Source organism: Paramormyrops kingsleyae, chromosome 3, assembly GCF_048594095.1.
Source record: "Paramormyrops kingsleyae isolate MSU_618 chromosome 3, PKINGS_0.4, whole genome shotgun sequence".
NCBI lineage: Eukaryota > Metazoa > Chordata > Actinopteri > Osteoglossiformes > Mormyridae > Paramormyrops > Paramormyrops kingsleyae.
Genome location: NC_132799.1, coordinates 31126124 through 31144704, shown reverse-complemented (window position 1 = coordinate 31144704; position 18581 = coordinate 31126124). Strand labels below are relative to the sequence as shown.

The 18581-nt window shown below is 42.3% G+C and overlaps 2 protein-coding genes across 6 annotated transcripts in view; one reads left to right on the top strand and one right to left on the bottom strand.

The window, feature by feature from the left end:
* Window positions 1-567: 567 nt before the first annotated feature.
* On the top strand, window positions 568-8376 carry gnsa (glucosamine (N-acetyl)-6-sulfatase a). Its single transcript, XM_023841372.2, has 14 exons — window positions 568-901; window positions 1448-1507; window positions 2164-2370; window positions 3008-3073; window positions 4137-4235; window positions 4628-4795; window positions 4878-4960; window positions 5049-5167; window positions 5535-5638; window positions 5731-5832; window positions 5962-6072; window positions 6158-6268; window positions 6465-6625; window positions 6786-8376. Exons 1-14 carry the CDS (start codon window positions 752-754, stop codon window positions 6859-6861), a joined length of 1617 nt encoding a protein of 538 aa, XP_023697140.1. The 5' UTR covers window positions 568-751; the 3' UTR covers window positions 6862-8376.
* Window positions 8377-8731: 355 nt separating this feature from the next.
* The window catches only part of rassf3 (Ras association domain family member 3), a 41804-nt gene continuing 31954 nt past the window's right edge, over window positions 8732-18581 (bottom strand). For all 5 annotated transcript variants that reach the window (XM_023841362.2, XM_072710142.1, XM_023841363.2 and 2 more), the window contains 4 exons: window positions 14249-14356; window positions 13393-13660; window positions 11951-12066; window positions 8732-11825 (listed from right to left, as the gene is read on the bottom strand). In XM_023841362.2, the coding sequence (XP_023697130.1) occupies window positions 11676-11825; window positions 11951-12066; window positions 13393-13660; window positions 14249-14356 (642 nt within the window). In that variant the 3' untranslated portion in view covers window positions 8732-11675. The remainder of the gene's footprint in view (window positions 11826-11950; window positions 12067-13392; window positions 13661-14248; window positions 14357-18581) is intronic.

Genomic DNA, 18581 nt, shown 5'->3' with positions numbered 1-18581 from the left:
TACGCGTAGTAAATCAGTTAATATATAATGGCTCCGATTTTATTTTGAATAAGATATGTAGGTTGTGTGATGAAACGAATTTTCATAATTAAATGGCACCAGAAATCCCGTTCTGAATACTATTCAATCCGTTTTCACCACATTCATGATCTCTCTCCCCCCCTCCTCCGCTTGTATTTGTAATGGGTTTTTCACACCAGTATTGTGATACTCTGCACAAAGATTCAAGCGGTTTATATTACTAGAAATCAGCTTATTGTAAAGACATGATAGTAAATGACATTAAATTCATGAACATGAATGCAGTTGTATGCTCAGAAATGTTATTTTTTATATAAAAAATACTGCACAAAAAACACGAAACACAGTATGACTTATATAGTCCTAACCCCTTCAAAGTAACTGCGTGCTAAGGCTGAACCCAATGTAATAAAATGCGTTTATACACGTATATTTATGGCCGAAGGCGCGGTATTTGGAGTCAGGTTACTCGATTGACACAATAATCTACCAATCAGAAGAAAAGACATCGAGCTCATTCAGGGCTGCTGCGAGCCCAGTGCTGTCAGCTGACCGGGTCTTCCGCTGTCAAGCAACACATGACATCAGGAAAGCGCTGTGTGCAGTTCAGGGCTGTTTTCGCTGCTGTTCACATTTAAAGGCATCTGTTTTCCACAAAATTTCAACCTTGTGTAAATCTAGAGAGCATTTTCGCGGACACGACTTGCCCGTCCGGTAATTTGCTGCGAAGATGAGTCTTTACAGACATTTTCGGCTGTTGCACTGTACCCTGATCTGCGTCACTTTATTGTTCAGTAGCACGGTAGTTCTTGCAAAGTCTCGAAGACCGAATATAGTTTTGATCTTGACCGATGACTTGGATTTTGCAATCGGTGGCATGGTAAGGGTAGTTATACTTGGTATTTTTGCTTTTGTTTCTGCGTTTTTGTTTGTCGTTTCTGAGCAAATACAACAGAATTACATAACAGTTTGCTATATACAAAACAAAAATCATCTGATGTAAACAGTATCTAATTTTTACCTTAACATTTTTTAATTCAGATGCAAGACGACCTAATTCAACTTTAACAATCAAAAAGACCGAACGTTTCTACAATTGGCAGATTCTCTAAGTAATGCTGGCGAATCTTTAGATAATTGACACTGCTTAAAATCCTGTAAACGTCTCCCCTGCTTGAAACTGTGGGAAAACTATGTTCTTAATCCGGTTCTTTTCGCGTAAGGCCTACCACTTACATCACATAGATTTTCGATTTTTATCCTGGAGATGCAGAGTGAGCATGCTGTCTTTCTAGCTGACGATCACGTTTTTTGCATAATTAAACCGATTTGGCATATCACCACAGTATCCAGCTATGTTAGCTTTCACAGCAAACTGCAATGAATGTATTTTAACCTATTTAATGTCCCACCTCCTTTTCTACAGATTCCACTCAATAAGCTGAAAAAGTTGATTGGGGATGCAGGAATATCTTTTACCAATGCTGTAAGTACACATTTCATCATAGGGAAGATTAATACCCTTTCAAAATTCAGTTTCAAACTGTACTGACTGCAGTGCATTGCTTAACATTTACCAATTAATTCTGGTAGGATTCAAATACTTTTTTTTTGTCAGGGATGTCAGATTTGTTGATTGTTGAAATGTATTGAAATCCTTTGCTGTTGATTGTTGATTGAATTCTCTAATCTTGTGAACAAAAATAACTTTTTTTGAAAATAATATTGACAGTTTAAATCTTTTGACTCCATCCAGCTCACCCACCCAAACACTGCCAGTTTTTCTCAGAATGCGATAACCAAAATTAAAACTGCCTACTTAGGAAAAAAAAATCCCTTAAAATAGAATTAAAGCAGTAATGTACTTTTTTGCATTAGGTCCCCAAAATGTGTATGTACAGTATGTACTTATATGGTAGCTTTTAGCTAATTTCCAGTCTATTTTTAACTGATACAAAAATAGCAGTTGTAAGAGACCCCCTCCAATGAGTTCCACCTATGGGCCTCTGTGTCCAGAACCAGGACAAATGCAGAAGCCGGGAGAGTGGGCAGCCCAGCCGTCTGGTGACACTAAATGATGGTAAATGCTGGAGGATCTGTACTGGATCCCCTGGGTCACCCCTTCTCTTCACTCCGCTCCAGTTCGTGGCCAGCCCTCTCTGCTGTCCCAGTCGCGCCAGCATCCTAACGGGGAAGTACCCTCACAACCACCATGTGATCAACAACACCTTGGAGGGCAACTGCAGCAGCCGGGCCTGGCAGAAGACCCAGGAGCCGACGGCGTTCCCCGCCTTGCTGCAGAAGTACGCTGGCTACCAGACCTTCTTTGCTGGGAAGTACCTGAATGAGGTGGGAACTCGTTTCTGGGGTGTTTCTCAGAAAATGGTCTTTTGAACACCATAATTAAACCAACACACTAATTGTGGTTTCATCAGTCTCTGCTGAATCAATTTGACGCCCAAAGGGAGGATATGAGATGATGTAATGTGAGCTACAGTTAAAAGTATTAAGTCACTTAAAATCAGTGCAGTGAAATTTAAAATTTTTAGTCTAAAAAAGAAAAGGAAAAATGATGAATGTAAAGTGAAATAAGACTGCAAAATGGCCATATTCATAAGAAGAGCAAGATGTTCTATTTATGCACAGTCATCTGTCCTAATTAAAACCAGGAATTATCACATGATTGCAGCAGTTATTTATTTATTGATCATTTGCTGAATAATCTATTTAAATGGATGAGGGATTGATGGTAAACTACTTAAAACAATTTAAGATTTTTTAAATTGTTATAAAAATATTTATTTATTGATCATTTGCTTTCCAGTACAGTCTTTCTGTTGCTTGCAGTTGTGTTCATCAAAGCAAATGGCTAGCAGGCTGTACCCCAAACTGTTATTGATTGGTTAACACCCCCAGTTAATTACCTCATTTTAAAGACATATGCCCAACATTTAAGAAATGTCCCGTGTCTGTTGACCTGGTGCAGTATGGGACAGCAGAAGCTGGTGGTGTGGAACACGTGCCACCAGGCTGGGATTACTGGTTTGCCCTGGTAGGTGTCCCTGTCACTCGTATCCATGACATCACACAGTTATGCACACAGAGCATGATGTATAGGAAACCTAGAGTACACTGATATTAATCACCTAGAGCTTTTTTGACTTACTTTTACAACTCATATTGTCGTGAATGTCTTGCAAGTAGCATTGACTGATAATGATTCAGCTTGCAAATTTTGTTAATCAGTTTTAATTTAATTCAGATTTTTGTTTATATGATTTGGTCACATTTTGGTAACGCTACAACTAAATCCTGTTCTTGTTTGAGACAAGATGACTAAATCTTAGGTTTACTTTTTAAACAAATTACTGCACAATAATAGATGAAGTGCAACATTAAACGATCTCATCCAGTTGCTCTACCTGCATAAAATCTGATCTGTAAATACAAAGCGGACAAAGTGGACATCATATCTGTCCATAAAAGGCAAACATTTTCCCTTCCCTGGAGCAGTGTGGACAAGGTTGAATAAGCACATAAATTTAAAGCTAAAAATGGATTTGGTTTCTCTGGTATGGAAACCAAAGATCTGAAGGGAACAGTCACTGTACTGGCAATAATATATCTTTATCTTGTCGTTTTTGACAAATAAAAACCTTATATATCAGCAACTTTGAAATTTCAGTCGCAGGAAAACATTCTTGTGTGTTTTTTCTACAGTATTTCTAGATTCTTGATGCCGGTACTCCGTGGTCCTTTAAGATGATAAGATGACCTTGTGCTACCTGGACCAGCGTTGCATTTCCATTTTTTTACCCCACAGTCTTGGCAGCTATATCACTCTGTTACATGTTGAGAAAAATTTCCATGTTTCCTCCAGGTCTCACAATTGATTTGTAAAAACAAAACCAATGACGGAAACTAAGACTGCCTGTAGCATCACTCAAAGCTGTGGTCTCATCTCAAATCAACTTATCTTCTGTGGTTCTTAGTGTGAATGCTAAATTGTGAATGGTAGATGATGACTTGCGTTTTCACTCCTGCCTGCGTTATACACACTGTTGTATAATGTCTGTTAATTTCCAACATGTCACCCCTCTATATTGTGATTTCAGGAGAAAAACTCTAAGTACTATAACTACACTCTGTCGGTGAACGGCAGACCACAGAAGCATGGGAATAACTACAGTGAAGACTACCTGACTGATGTGTTGGTAAGTGCTGATGGTCTTATGGTCGACGTCTCGGGCATCCTGCATATGCATAGCCCGCTATGGATCTCAGTCCTGACCAAATGCAGCTGATGGGAGTTTTACTTGCATAAAGATGTCCTGAGGGCAGAATGAAAAATGATTGGTTCAGAGAGATTGTAGAAGAAGTGGGTCTAAGCAACTAGAGGAGGCAGGACCAACCAGATGTCTTGGTCCCACATCCTCTACATTTTTTTGGCCTCAGAACATTTTTGTGTAAGTAAAACTCCCATGAGCCCATATGCAGTCTGGGTAATGTTGTCTTTCTGTGGTGGGCAATTATTTTATAGTCCTATCCAGTCATGCGACCAGAATGTCCCTTAGTAGAATGTCCTCTTTGGACTGTGCTCTTTCAGGCCAATGCCTCTCTGGAGTTCCTCCAGTACAAGTCCAACTATAGGCCCTTCTTCATGATGATCTCCACGCCTGCCCCACACTCTCCATGGACTGCTGCCCCCCAGTATGAGAGCAGCTTCCCCAATGTTAAGGCCCCACGGGACCCCAACTTCAACGTGCATGGCAAGGTAGGCTGGGAGGATGCCAAAGGCTGTCTGAAGGGGAGGGCGTAGGGGGGGGAAAAAACAATTTTTTGTTATTTTTCTTCAGGACAAACACTGGCTGATCAGACAAGCAAAGACACCCATGACGAATTCCTCTCTGCAGTTCCTGGATGAGGCTTTTCGGAAAAGGTAACTCGGCCTCAACGCTTCCACAGGAGCTACACTGCACTCCGAGGCGCAGCTTCGTAAATCTGATTTTATACCCAATCTCCACCAGGTGGCAGACTCTACTGTCCGTTGATGACCTGGTAGAGAAAGTGGTAAAGAAGCTGGAGATGCACGGTGACCTGAGCAGCACCTACATCATATTCACCTCGGACAACGGCTACCACACAGGTTTCACACAATTGCACTAAAGTATTTTCACGTTTTAAGCTGAAAGTGGATTGCAGCAAATGATTTGCATGGATTATACACTTTAAATGCTCTAAACAGAACAAAGACCCTACATTACAAAATAATACACGAATTTTGATACAAAGGCAGAATTTGTATTAAAAGCTTTGATTCTCAGTCATTTTGGGGGTTGTATTGCAGTTATATTTAGTAGATGGCACAAGATCTAATCCCCCTGGGGAGGGATTCTGTAAGCACCGTCTGACTGTCCGCCACTGCAGATACAGAACCCCACTCTGTTCGTGTACTTCCTGTCAGAACCCGGACAATCTCGACTCCCCACTTATTGTTACTCTGCTGTCCACAGGCCAGTTCTCACTGCCAGTGGACAAGCGGCAACTGTATGAGTTTGATATCAGAGTGCCCCTGCTGGTCAGAGGCCCGAACATCAAGCCCAATCAGACCTGCCAGGTAAAGTACAGAATGCTCCAAATAGCAATTGCATGCACATTTGTTTAGTTTAATGCCTTCTTCGTATTGCCATTGTGTCAATCTATCATCAGATCCTGGTGGCCAATGTAGACTTGGGGCCAACCATACTGGACATTGCGGGGTACAGTGTCAACCAGACCCAAATGGACGGCATGTCTTTCCTTCCACTCTTGGTAGGTGCCCCGAAAATGGGGATGGACCGAGTAGGGTGTAGAGTGTTCCATATTTATACCTCGTTCATGTTTACTGAACCACGGGTGAAATTAATAAACGGAAATCCCACAATGCCTTTGTCATGGCAGAACGGTCAAGGGCAGAACATCACCTGGAGGACGGATATCCTCGTGGAATACGAGGGCGAGGGAAGCAATGTGTCGGATCCCGCCTGTCCGCTCCTCGGTCCCGGAGTCTCGGTAAGTCGGGATTTGGGCAGAGGGGGCCCTGATTTTCCACTTCGTCATGTCTGTTAAAAATGCTGATGCTGCAATTCCGCCTTAGGAGTGCTTCCCAGACTGTGTGTGCGAGGATTCGTACAACAACACCTATGCCTGCGTGCGCACCCTCTCCCCCTCTGCCAACCTGCAGTACTGCGAGTTCGATGACAACGAGGCAAGCGTGTGCAGCGCGACACCATCACTTTCTCTGCAGTATAACGGAGCTGCTGTGTATTTTTGTACTTCATTTATCCGTATCTTATGCTCTGAGAATAGCCCTCAGTTGTTAGACTGCAGCTAAGTGTTCCTGATGGGAACTCAGAGGCCTGGAAGAACAAGGCGTCATTATTATCATGCTTGTCACCACTCAGGTGTTTGTGGAGGTGTACAACCTGACGGCCGACCCCTTCGAGCTGACTAACATCGCCAAGAGCATTGACCAGGAGGTTCTGGAGAAGATGAACCACCGGCTAATGATGTTGCAGTCCTGCTCAGGGGCCTCCTGCCGTACGCCGGGAGTCTATGATTCAGGGTCAGTTGGTGGGGTGGGTGTTCCTTTGTGGGCCTCACACTTTGGGGAGGTAAATGCAGAACTTGAACCGAGGCCAGAATTAACTTAAGAATCACAGTGAGTTCAGCTACTTAGAGCAGAGTGGATCGGTGATCCACAGCAGCCTGTCTTCTGGTTCCAGGTACAAGTTCGACCCACGGCTGATGTTTAGCAGCCACGGCCCACGCATCAGTAGACTGCGCCAGACATTGAAGTAAGAGGAGGAGGAGGAGGAGGAAGGAGGAAGGAGAACAGCCCAGCCAGCCTCTCCTGTTGCCCTGTGGAGCCCTGTGCAGCCTCTCACTTACCCACCAAGGCTGAAGTCTAAACTGGAGGCAATGGGAGTCCGTTAGTCCGGCATGATCTCACTTCAGCTACTTTACACAGCTGGGTTGCCTTTTGTGTTATTTTTTTCTTTCCTCTCCAAAGCCTGTCAAAGCTGTCCCAAAACAGATATAGGTAGGCACTGATTTATCAGTGTTTTTATTTAGGGCTATTGCAGCACGTTGGTTTGTACAATTTTAATCATCTCTTTATTTGATGAAGTGGAGAAAATTTAATGGTTACTAACAAGTTGCCATTGTACTCTAACACTAAATCTTTACATTTGTGGATTTATCTATTTATGGGTAAGTTTAAATGTTGACCATTTGTAGAGGGATCTGCATTTTTGCTATAGGGAAATTTTGTAAGATGATACTAACACTTTTACCGAAATATGATAATGGTAGTAGATATTTCACGTGTGGTTTGACCTACACTTCAGTTGAAAGGCACAGAGAGAATAGTGTGATGGCAGCTTTGTATGGTAATATAAAACTGCGTTCCAGTATGCAATTCCTGTTTAAAAATAGTGTTCATGTGTGGAATCCCCCTGTCATTTTGCCCTCATCTGCCCTCCCACACATACCACTTATAAGCTTTTCGGTGAGAAGGCAGCAGCAGGAGTTGGGCCGTGTCTGCTTCACGGTGGCACTGAAGGTAGCTTCTGGATACTCGTTCCCATTGCTGTGGGGTCTCTCACTGTGTAACGAAGTTTCACCTCGTAACAGAATTTACAGCCAGCTGAATCACTTTCCTGGCTAAATGAGGGATTCCAGGAATAAACTGTGAATTTAAAGAATTTAATGGTCAAAGCAGTGAGTGATTTCCCAGGGTGTAGCGTTTTATCCAAATAGGGGAGGAACAGTGGGTCTTGCATGTGCTTCCCCCCTCCCCCACACCCCCCAGGTCTGTTATGTCTCTTAGATCATTTTGGTTGTTTTCCTGTTATTTTGTATTACCTTTTACCCTGGAAATGACAAAGGATTTAAAGGGAGTTTTCTTCAGTCACTCCAATTTTCTATGCTTAGATTTTTTTTCAAGTGTCTTTCTTGCTATGTGAAAGGTCAGAAACAAGCATGTTTCATAGGTCGATTTTGGGACTGTAAGAAGTAACCTATTCTGTGGTCTACAACTGCTGGGTCAGTTTCATTAGAGCTGAACGTGGCTCAAATAGCAGGAATTACAGCAAGGGCAAAGCACTGAGAATATGGAATCTGACTTGGTTTTGTATATGTAGTATTTATGATAATTAATGCACATAAACCATCACGGATGCACTTTTGAATCTGTTAAGATGCTATGACTTGCCAGTTTTTTTCCCCCCCTCATTTATAGCAGTGGTGGTTTTGTTACTGGGTAACTATTGGTCTCACTTGCCTGTTTTGCTCAATAAAGGCTTTTTAAAATGGCTGGTTTTTCTTTAACGCTGATGCTTGTGTTGTAGGTACTTGAGGATGGGTAGGTAGTTCCTGCTAGGTGGGCATGCTTGATGTCCATGGGAGACACTGCTGGTGGCCTAGGGCCACTTTCCAGGAGTTCCCCATCTTGGCCTTGGCTGCCAAGCAATATTGTACGGATAGTGGTGAACCAGTCTGGGTAATATGCAGCTTTCCCTGTGAGGACTGGCCTATAAACTCACTCAGAGGAAGTAAATGAAATCAGGTCATTTTGCATTGAAAACAGAACTTAGTCCACTGTTTCAATTCAATTTGCTGTCTAAATGAAGCACTTACAATTGCTTAACAACAAACAATGACCAACACAGACTTTTAAATTGACTTTATTAGAGGAATCCAGGACTTTTCACAAAAAAGCCACATTTGGTAACAAAATCATCAGTTACCTAGAAAAATAAATCTGCATCCATATAAATAGAACAGCATAATCTACTCTCAGATTTTGGTTTCTGCTTGTGGAGGAAGGTCCACTCGACCTTGCACCAGCAGGTGGACCTAAGACACAAACACGCCGTCCACTCAAAGGAACACCCAGGACAAAGGCCAATAGCAAGAACAGAACGAGAAAACGGTGACCTCCTCACTCAGTGTGGGACTAATGAGAAACTCACTGGCCTACCTTCAATCAGCCGTAGTGCACAGCATGAGATCTGCAGAATTTTGGCAAACCAAGCGTCAAAACAAACTCTGTATATTAATTTAATCTGGACAATACTGGCCTAGGAGTTGCTAATTAGCCCTACAGGATACGCATTGGTAAACATAATGCATGCAGCGTACATTGTTTCTTCAATGGTATGCTTACGGCTAGACTATTTTGCAACCATAGTGATACCCACTGTCCTTAATGACAGTAACTTTCACAGTATATTTTTTACTTGCCTAAACTAAAACTGCTGAAATAACCATCAAGTTTTATACTTAAAATCTTCTTTAAATCAGCGACAGTGTAAATTTACCACCAACATGGATTACGCTGTATATAACATTCCCTGAACAGAGGTAAAGTGCCCAAGTACAAGCCTTTTTTCTATATTAAAATAGCCCATTTACTCCAAAGCTGCACACTGCACTGACTGTACAGCAAGTGCAGTGGTTTTTTTAACTACAACCTGTTTTTGCAGAAAATCAGTGGATTCTTAGTAGGGCTTAATGTGATAATTAAAATAAATTATAGATTATAAAATTCAGACTATAATCCCATCAAACATATTACATATATTACTACCTACAATTCTAATTAAAATTATTTGGTATAATGGGAAAAATATCACAGGAGGCCGGCTTGAGTGTCTCAATCCAATTTAGTAAAGCCTATAACTGCTTGCACCAGGCAAAACATACCATTGTAAATTAGCCATTTTACAGTATATGGTTGTATTATGTGTTATTCTACAAAAAAAAAAACAGAAGGGAAACATTGCATGTTTATGGACCTCTACTAGCTCTGCCCAGCTGAAAACAGAGGACTGAAGCCTGAAAATGCAGTTACAACAGGTATCCACTAGATGTCCACAACACACACAAAGTAGTAAAGCAGTCACTGCCTAAAGGTTTACATAGCAATGCAGTACCAATCAGAAAATCATCATGTGGTACAAAGCTATAAAGTGATGAACACACGGGCACACATTTATTTAATTTTAATGTGATCATGTGTTTTTTTTGTATTTTGCAACTCGCACATATAATAAATGGAACAAAACACTATTTTAGTTGGTGTGATTGTCAAATCCAAAGTGCAATTTTTCTGGTTCCAGTGTAGTAATCTAATCATTATCAAACCTATCGAAGCACTGCAGTCTTCCTGATGTAATGATGGTCTGGTGGGAATATACAGACATTTTTCCTGTAATACTGTAAAAAGGTTTGGTAATTAGAGAGGGAGAGAGCGAGGTGCAGGACAAACCTTAAATCAAAACAGTATACCAACCAGTACTTCCACACAACCATCAAAATGAGGACTCAGAAGCCCAATCCTAACAGTACAGTTTTGGCAACCTCTCTGTCCATCTGAGGACTGTCACCTGCATCAGTCGGTGTGCTCCAGACAGATTAGGTCAATAGAAGACCCTTCCATTATCATCACGTGCATTCCACTGAAACCTACCACACTTGCAGATCACAGCACCATGTCATGGCCGTGCCTGGACTTAGACCACTCTCGTTGCTCCTTTAACGACGACACTGAAAGGCCTTCAGTGCTAGAAGATGGAGCCCAGACCACCGGCAAAATACACTAACCAGCTAGACTAATTTCAACTTCCAGTATTTCCCACTGCACATCCCAAACTTCCTCCTTCACCCACTCATCAACATACCATGGCCCCCTTTGTTCATACAGCAGCCTGCTAAGCCCAGGCCCAGTGCACCTCAATCTCTCCCAGCATTTATCAGCAAGCCAGTCATTTTCCAGTTGCCGTCACCCTCAGGCCTGACATCCAAAGATAAGCACTCAAATCTCTACTTACTTCTTTCCTCTCTCACTATCATGCCGTCAGATCACTGTATTTCAGTTCAACTCTGAGGCCAATAAACTGTGGACTTAAACCACGTGTCTCTCCTATTTTCTCTGTTTCACTTTTTCCCTTGGAGATATGAACCCACTCTCAACAGGGTCTTGTTCATGTCAAAACATTCTGTTCTTTGCAGGCAGAATGACGGCAGCAGACTATCAGTTCCCCTTCTCTAAAACCCCAGGATTCAATACTATAAACAAAGCTGCTGAACCAGTTTATTCATTTTTTGTGCCCATTTTCAATGTCAGCCTCGATGAAGGATAATTTCAAAATAAATGGCAAGCATTGCTTGTGTTTAAGATAAAACAAATAAAGCCTCAACCACATAAATAAAAAAATATTTACAAACCATTGCTTCACTAATTAAATAGAACAGTGTTTCAAATCGTTCACTTAAAAAAAAATAAAATTATAGAACAAAATTGCATAAAAGATGGACAAAGATGACGTGGCTGGATAAAGGAGATTTGCAGCCAAGGTGCACTATGGGAAGGTTCAAGCCGTGTTAAAGTAGGAAGCCCCTAAGCACTGGATTTCCAAAAACAGTTCTTCCAAATAGCTTAACCAGGCCCCACAACAACACCGCCCTCTTGTGTTCACCTTGTATGTTGCACACATATCTGCATGCAGCAGCAGCAGCAAATCTTAGCTCCACGTGCCCCCTGTCAGCGACTCACATGCAGTCCAGTCAGGCCACATCCTGCCCCCTTCACCCACACTGGGAGGGCCAGTCTACCCAGGGTTCCCTGCTGCCCTCAGAGCTTCCTCCAGCTTCTGCCTGTAGGTGACATAGCGCCTGGTGAGCAGCTGGAGCTGCTCCTCCTCCTCCTTGTCCAGGATGCGCAGGAAGTTGTGCAGCTCCGGGATAGAGAAGGCATCCCACTGGAGAGACAGTGACATCTGTGGCTTAACCACTGACGGTTCCGGATACAAACCACATTCGATTATGATTCATTATAGCACACACACAATAGTCATTGTGTATACAATAAAACCTGGAGCCTTACAATAACCTCGCCGGTGGGCTGCTCCCGCAGGACAAAGCTCAGTGCATCCATGTTGGGTCCTGCCACTAAGCGAAGGAAAAGGGGGTGCTCTTCCTCTGCCAGCTTGCACACGTATACTGTAAGCCACACACATTAAATTAATTTACGCATACAAATACATTGTTCCCCCCCCCCCGTTACAAAACAAACAAGTTCATAGCCACATACTGCTTATAAGGACAGATAATTCAAGGTCACTAAATGGATAAGATTGCAAATGTTGCGAAACAATGTCTTCAGATCATGCGACACTGCAGCATGGAAAAAAGCCAGATATGCCATAACGCTGGGACACAGCCAAATGACTTTGTTGTTGCTTGACTTCTAAATGTGAAAAATACTGGTAGCTAAAGACGTGAGGATCTCAGAAAGACATTCTGCCCCCTGCTGTCGGGGTAGTAATACCTGTCTCTTGAGCTCACTGGAGACACCAGGCTCTAACTGGAAGGTCTGAGCACAGGAACCCCGACAGCCCAGAACGCTGCTATCCCACCATTCCACCACAACATCTGTGCTTGCATTTTTCCTCTACCTCCATCCATTCATAGTCAACCCACTTAGAAATGCCCACCCAACATGTTATTTTTGTGTGTTGTTTCAAAGGACTTTTTAAACATATGCAGAACAATGTGGTAAATGTGCTGAAAGTCTGGGGGAGATTTTTTTTTCATGTTGTGGTGAAACAAGTCAGCAGAAAGTCCACCAGCAAGCACCACATCGCAGTAAAATTTCCCCAGAATCTTCGGAGCCTGTCTAGACACCCATTTATTAGTGGGCTTACACTATCCCCTACTGACACAGAGATGTACCCCCCTCTGAAGGAGAGTCTCTTGTTTCTCAGAGATACTTTAGCACAGCTGCAGCCTAGCAGCTACAAGCCAATCTGCCGGTTGCCCAAACTCCTCCCTGTTCTATTCTTCATCATAACACTGTATATTCCTAATGCATGACTTCCATTTTGTACGTGGGGGTCACACAGCAGCGTACATTGTTAGGGATCCTGTTTCAGATATAAACACTTAATTAGATACCCACAGCCGCAGCAGCCTTCTCCTATAAAATCAGCTGTGTTTCTAAGAGCGAAACAGCTCAACAGCTGCTAGCTTATATCAATGTGGAGGTGGGGGGGGGGGGGGTGAATGAGGAGCAGGGCAACTGAAATCTGCAAGTGTTGTCTTTCGACAGGCAGAAGGCAGCTGTTGGTGCTGTGAGAGCACGCGTGCAAAGATACACACTGAGAAATCTGAGCTCTGCTGAGACCTGGAATTGAGGTATAAGCTACTCAATAGTATGTCTGTGTGGCTGCAAGGCATGGAGCGGGGGATGGGTGATGAAACCTGGAGATGAACAGCACTAGGTGACACGCACCTCCCACCCTATCCATGCTCTTTAACCTGGCTCACCTTGGTCCTCACGGCGACAGCGCTTGAACAGGGCGAACTTGGCTGGATTATCAGCCACCGTGAATTTATGCAGCAGGGCCCTGATGACTTCATGTGCTGTGTTCACGCTGCTGATGTGGAGCGTGTTTACCACGCCTCTGGGCAGATAGAAGGCCTCTTCTTGCTCGGGGCCCCTACCAGGCCCGGCGCCTTTACCACCACGCACAGTAATGGGCCTCCTCAGCTCCAGCTGGACCTTGATGAATCCAGTGTACACACCATTTGAATTCTGCAGAACAGACAGGATCACGTGAGAGGTGAGAGGATCATTTTTAATTCAAGCCAGGGAGACTGGTACCAATGCATCCAATGTGATAAATGACAATGCTGTACAAATTGAAATGTAAACATATAAAGTAGCTAAGATAAAAAAAAAAAAATTTTTAAAAAATACTGAAATCAATAGAAAATACTACCACTCAGAACACTGTCCACAGATACTGGTTTAGGACTGCAGTCAATGTGACTTTCTTAAAATAGAGCCCAAGCAACCTCTAACAGCAGCGAAAAGGGTTCCTCCTTCTAACAAAATACACAAGAGGCACTATGTTGCATATTATTAGGTAATCTAAAGCTAAGAGATTGAACGTTAAAACAACAGTCTCAAACATAGCCACTCTTAAAAACCTCATAGCAGGAAAAACTGACATGAATAATGGCCAAATACAACCAGCTCCAAGAAGACAAGGACAGGGATGGGTGAATATGACAGTCAGCAGAAGTCTGACAGAGGGCAACGTGAGCATGATGGCAGGCTGTCGTCATGCTCCAAACCCCCGTGCATAAGTGCACCTGTCAGCAGGCTAATGCTACTCACCAGGGTCATTTTGAGATGGTCTTTCACTGAGAAGTTGTACTGCTCAATTTTCCTTCCAATCTCCTCCTTGCTGAACCGAGTACGCAGCTCCCTCTCCTTCTCAACATCCTGTAGTCAAAACACAAGAAAAAGAATGGAGTGGAGCCGGTGAGATAAAAAAAAAAAACAATGCAATTCAGGTTAAAAAGAGAGGCCTCACACATGCAGAAGCAATACCAGTATGAAAAAGGGCTTAAACTGCTGCCATACTGTTTCATTTTTAGTCACCATTTCATCCAGAAACTTGCATCTTCACCCATTTATTAGGATTCTAAAATCGATAATATAGATATTATAAAGCCAACAAATCAAACACATGTATACACATGCACCAGGCACAAGCATGTGCTGAAGGATGCCCGGAAGCCCAGGCGTTCAGAATGAGTTTTAAAAAGCGAAATCACAGCCCTCCCAGTCACATGACCTGATCGTTTGCTCATTTCTGTGCATGATTTTTGTTTAACACTGTTGCTGAATGGTGTTGGCCGGTGAATTTCCACAGGAATGTAGCTCGCAGCATCACATATGATGACATATGACACACACCAACCAAACCGCTGTAGATAAGCCACAGAACCCACAGAGGTGACATGAGAAAACATACTGCAGCATCATCATCAAAAAACAGGCAGCCAGATTCCTGCCCTCCAAGGAATCGCACAGCGGCTGAGCCAACATTATTTTGCAGAACAGAGTTTAAAGAGCAAGGTGCTGGTTTGACTCCCAGCACAGCTTGCCGCCCCCGCCCCCCCACCTTCCAGCTTCTCACCATTCCTTACAGTTACATCCCCTGCCTTTGCCTGAGGAGTGGGAGCCCAAAACACACATAGGGCCAGACAGGCTGGGTAAGAGGCAGCTTCCCCCCCATATATGGCAAAGCACGGTCCTGGGCGAGATACCAGAGTGACTGCAGTCAAACAGAAGACTGTGACTTAGCTACAGAGGAGGCTAACAATAACAGATGTGAGAGGAGTGCTGCTCAGAAAGTCTCTCACAAATACTCAGCATTTCTGATGTTTTATTTTATTATTTTTTTTACAAAGCTCTACTACGCATGAACACAGACCTAGAAGGGAACATTTGCCACAAAGCACAAGCAGATGAAGGAATACCTCCACAGGATTATGGCTTGTTCAAAGGCTAAAAGCCACACAGCAAGTGGGCTATACTATGGAACAACTCCCGGAGAATTAAAAATGTGCCAATAGAGTAGAGCATTACCAACTAAAGTGTGTCCCAGCAGTAGTGACCATTGAAAGCCAGGTCAGAAACACCCCCCCCCCCCCTTGCATGTGTAAACTGATTGTAGACTGCAATGATGTGTATAAAATTCTTTAAGTACATCTTGTTTCTATAACGCACAAATCATTTAGTGCAAAAAAGTTGTGTATCAGCATCGCTTCCATTATTAATTTAAAATGGTGAGCTTGGGCAAAAGGCTTTGACACTTGTAAATGCCCAAATTCTCCCCCACAATCTGAGGTGCTAAAGTCAGAACAGCAGGTGTAGCTACATAGACTAAGAAGCTCAGCTGAACTCGAGCTGACTTTCCAAAGCTCATTTCCCTCCATGACTCACCAGGGGATTAGCAGAGGACAGGTGTATTCTTAAATAAATTCAAAATGTTTTACCGGGAAAACAAGAGTGCAAGCACAGAACACCACTACAGGAAATATGTAGTCTTCACATGACTTTTTGGAATTGACTTTTCTACTTCTTATGTCTTTTGGAGAATGAGTAAAAGTAACACTACAAAAATAACCGAACTAATTGTGTATCAGTGAAATACAGACTGGGTGGATGATTGATTGGACAGATAAAAACAAGAACTACACAGGAATCTCTGAAATTAAACTTTTGGGTAGGGGAAAGTCTGATCAGGTTAACAGCAGCAGTCACAGAAGACCACAAGAATCAAATGAACAGTGGCACAGGACAAGAATACAAAAGGCCATCTCCTGTTAACTTTCACAGTTCTCTACCCTCAACTATTTTTACCACAAAATAACAAGCTGCATAGTCATACATTTTACTTGTGCTGTCATCTTAGACCCATAGCACATTTCTAGGAAGCAGTTGAAGAACATGAGTGACAAGACAGTGCACTTGATCTGCATGAAGGGATACAGTATGACAGGATAGACCTACGTTTTAAGTGTTGAAAATAAATTAAAAATAATAATAATAAATAAAATGTTAAAAAAAAAAAACATGCCGAATGATACAATCCTATGGCAAGTCAGTGAGTGATAATTATTGAGGTCTTTCTGTATCAGTCAATACGTGAGAGCAGTTCTGTTCACCTTACATGATTAGGGTCTGTTGATAATCCTTGTCCATGTCTCAATGTCTCAAGCTCATCCCACCTCACAGCTTAATCACTGCTTCCATTGTAGAAACTCATAAACAACCCAATTATGAGGTGCAAAACTTCAATCAGGGCATACAAACAGGTTAAACTTAGATTACACAGATTCTTGAAAACTGACGGAAAGAGAGCTTTTACAAGATACAAAATTCCATATACTAGAAAGTTGGAGCAAAACAGTGAGTAGCATCTAAACTGGCCTGTTGCACTCCTGAAAGGTACATTTAGTGGGGGTGTAACAGTACACAAAATTCATGGTTCAGTACAATCCTCAGCTTTCAATTTCAGTACAGCAGGGAAAACAGAATGTGTTTTGAAATTATTATTGAAATTGAAACTGCAAATACAATTAAACCAAAGGCAACACAGCTGTTGACATGTTTGAATAACAAGAGATGCGTATCTGGGCATTGTAAAAATAAGCATGCAAAATAAATTAAAGTTAAACAAAAATTAAAATAAAAAATTACAATCATAATGAACTAAATTCAGCTTCTAAACCCTGTGTTCTTTACTAGTTTAGTATGGTCACATATCTGTGGCGATAAACACCCCTATAGCCATATTATTTTTTAGCCCTGTCTAAATTTCCTGGCTGAAGCGCATAAGACGCCATGGGGAGACTAACTTAGAGGCTGTTTCTGCCTTGGTCCAGTTGCACACACACACTCAGATGATGTCGTTTCACATTAGTTAGCATGTTAGGTTTCCAGGAACATATCAAAGGTGTCATGACAGAACAAACAGTTTTGGCCATATGAACTATTTTCTCTCCAGTGCTGGTGCAATTTATTGAGAAACCAAAACGTTCCCAAATCACAGATTATGACTGACTGTACCCAGCATTAGCCAAAACCAACTCAGGCATAATTAGCATAATGTTCACCGTGTGGAACATCTACTTGTGATTTTAGGTACATTCAGCAATGCTTTTATTTGCTTCATTGTATGTACAAAGCCAAAAAACATGTACCAAACGGTACAGAATGAACATGTGCACTGTAACAGCCCAAGGATTTAGCCTACATTTCGTTTACTACCAAGGCATACAAATACACAGAGCTTCCAAATGTTAGTCTCGAAGATCACTCACTAAAATCATGTGTTGAGCAGCTAATTCACAAGCCAAGTGCAAAATGTCTGAAGGAGGAGGGGGTTAACAATGAAACCGGAGCAGGCCATGCGTGACACAGGCAACACAAACATGGACGATGAGGTAATGCTTCTTTTCGTTTGTTCTCCTTAACCTCCAGGGCAGACATACATTACACAGTAAGCAAGGAGCCAGGGAGCCTGTGTAAACGGGCATGGGTGTTTATTTTCTCAGGGTCCATCACTAACTCCACCCTATTTTACAATCCAGTGCAAAAGGTTAACACATAATGTCTCAGAACTTATTGGTTACTATGCTATGCCAGACTATATTGCTAGAAGGGTTACAGAGTGCACATCTGTGTGCAATGAAGCATACTAAGCTTATGCCTTGGTCTAGAAAGTCAGAGATAACAGAAATACAGCAGTTCAAGTCTTCCTATTGTCAAATGAAGGATATTAGGGGATATAGAACACACAATATTCAACAAGGACAAGATTGATGATATCGTGCCACCACTCGTAAAAATAGTCAGGTGTCTAGCAGCCTGTGCTACAACATAAAAATCTGTGGCAGACAAAACATACCCAAAATTAAGCCAAAATTTTGATGAGATAATCATCATGAATCTTTGAAAATGCTTATCGCTCTGCATTGCCAGTCTATGTACAGCTATGTTTAGAGTGCAAGACATTCTGCAGAAAAGTACCTTAACTCTAAAATCCCCCAAACTTCCTCTTCTGCAGGAACAGGAAGTTTCTGGTGACCACACCTTTCCTTCATTGCTAGTATTTCTTATTGAGCTGACCCTGTGTGCTCAACCACATACAGAA

Coding starts and splice junctions, on each gene's coding strand:
- gnsa (XM_023841372.2), top strand. CDS start 752: ATGAGTCTTTACAGACATTTTCGGCTGTTGCACTGTACCCTGATCTGC. Junction 5,833..5,961: donor TGTCTTTCCTTCCACTCTTG/GTAGGTGCCCCG, acceptor TTGTCATGGCAG/AACGGTCAAGGGCAGAACAT. Junction 6,626..6,785: donor CCGGGAGTCTATGATTCAGG/GTCAGTTGGTGG, acceptor TTCTGGTTCCAG/GTACAAGTTCGACCCACGGC.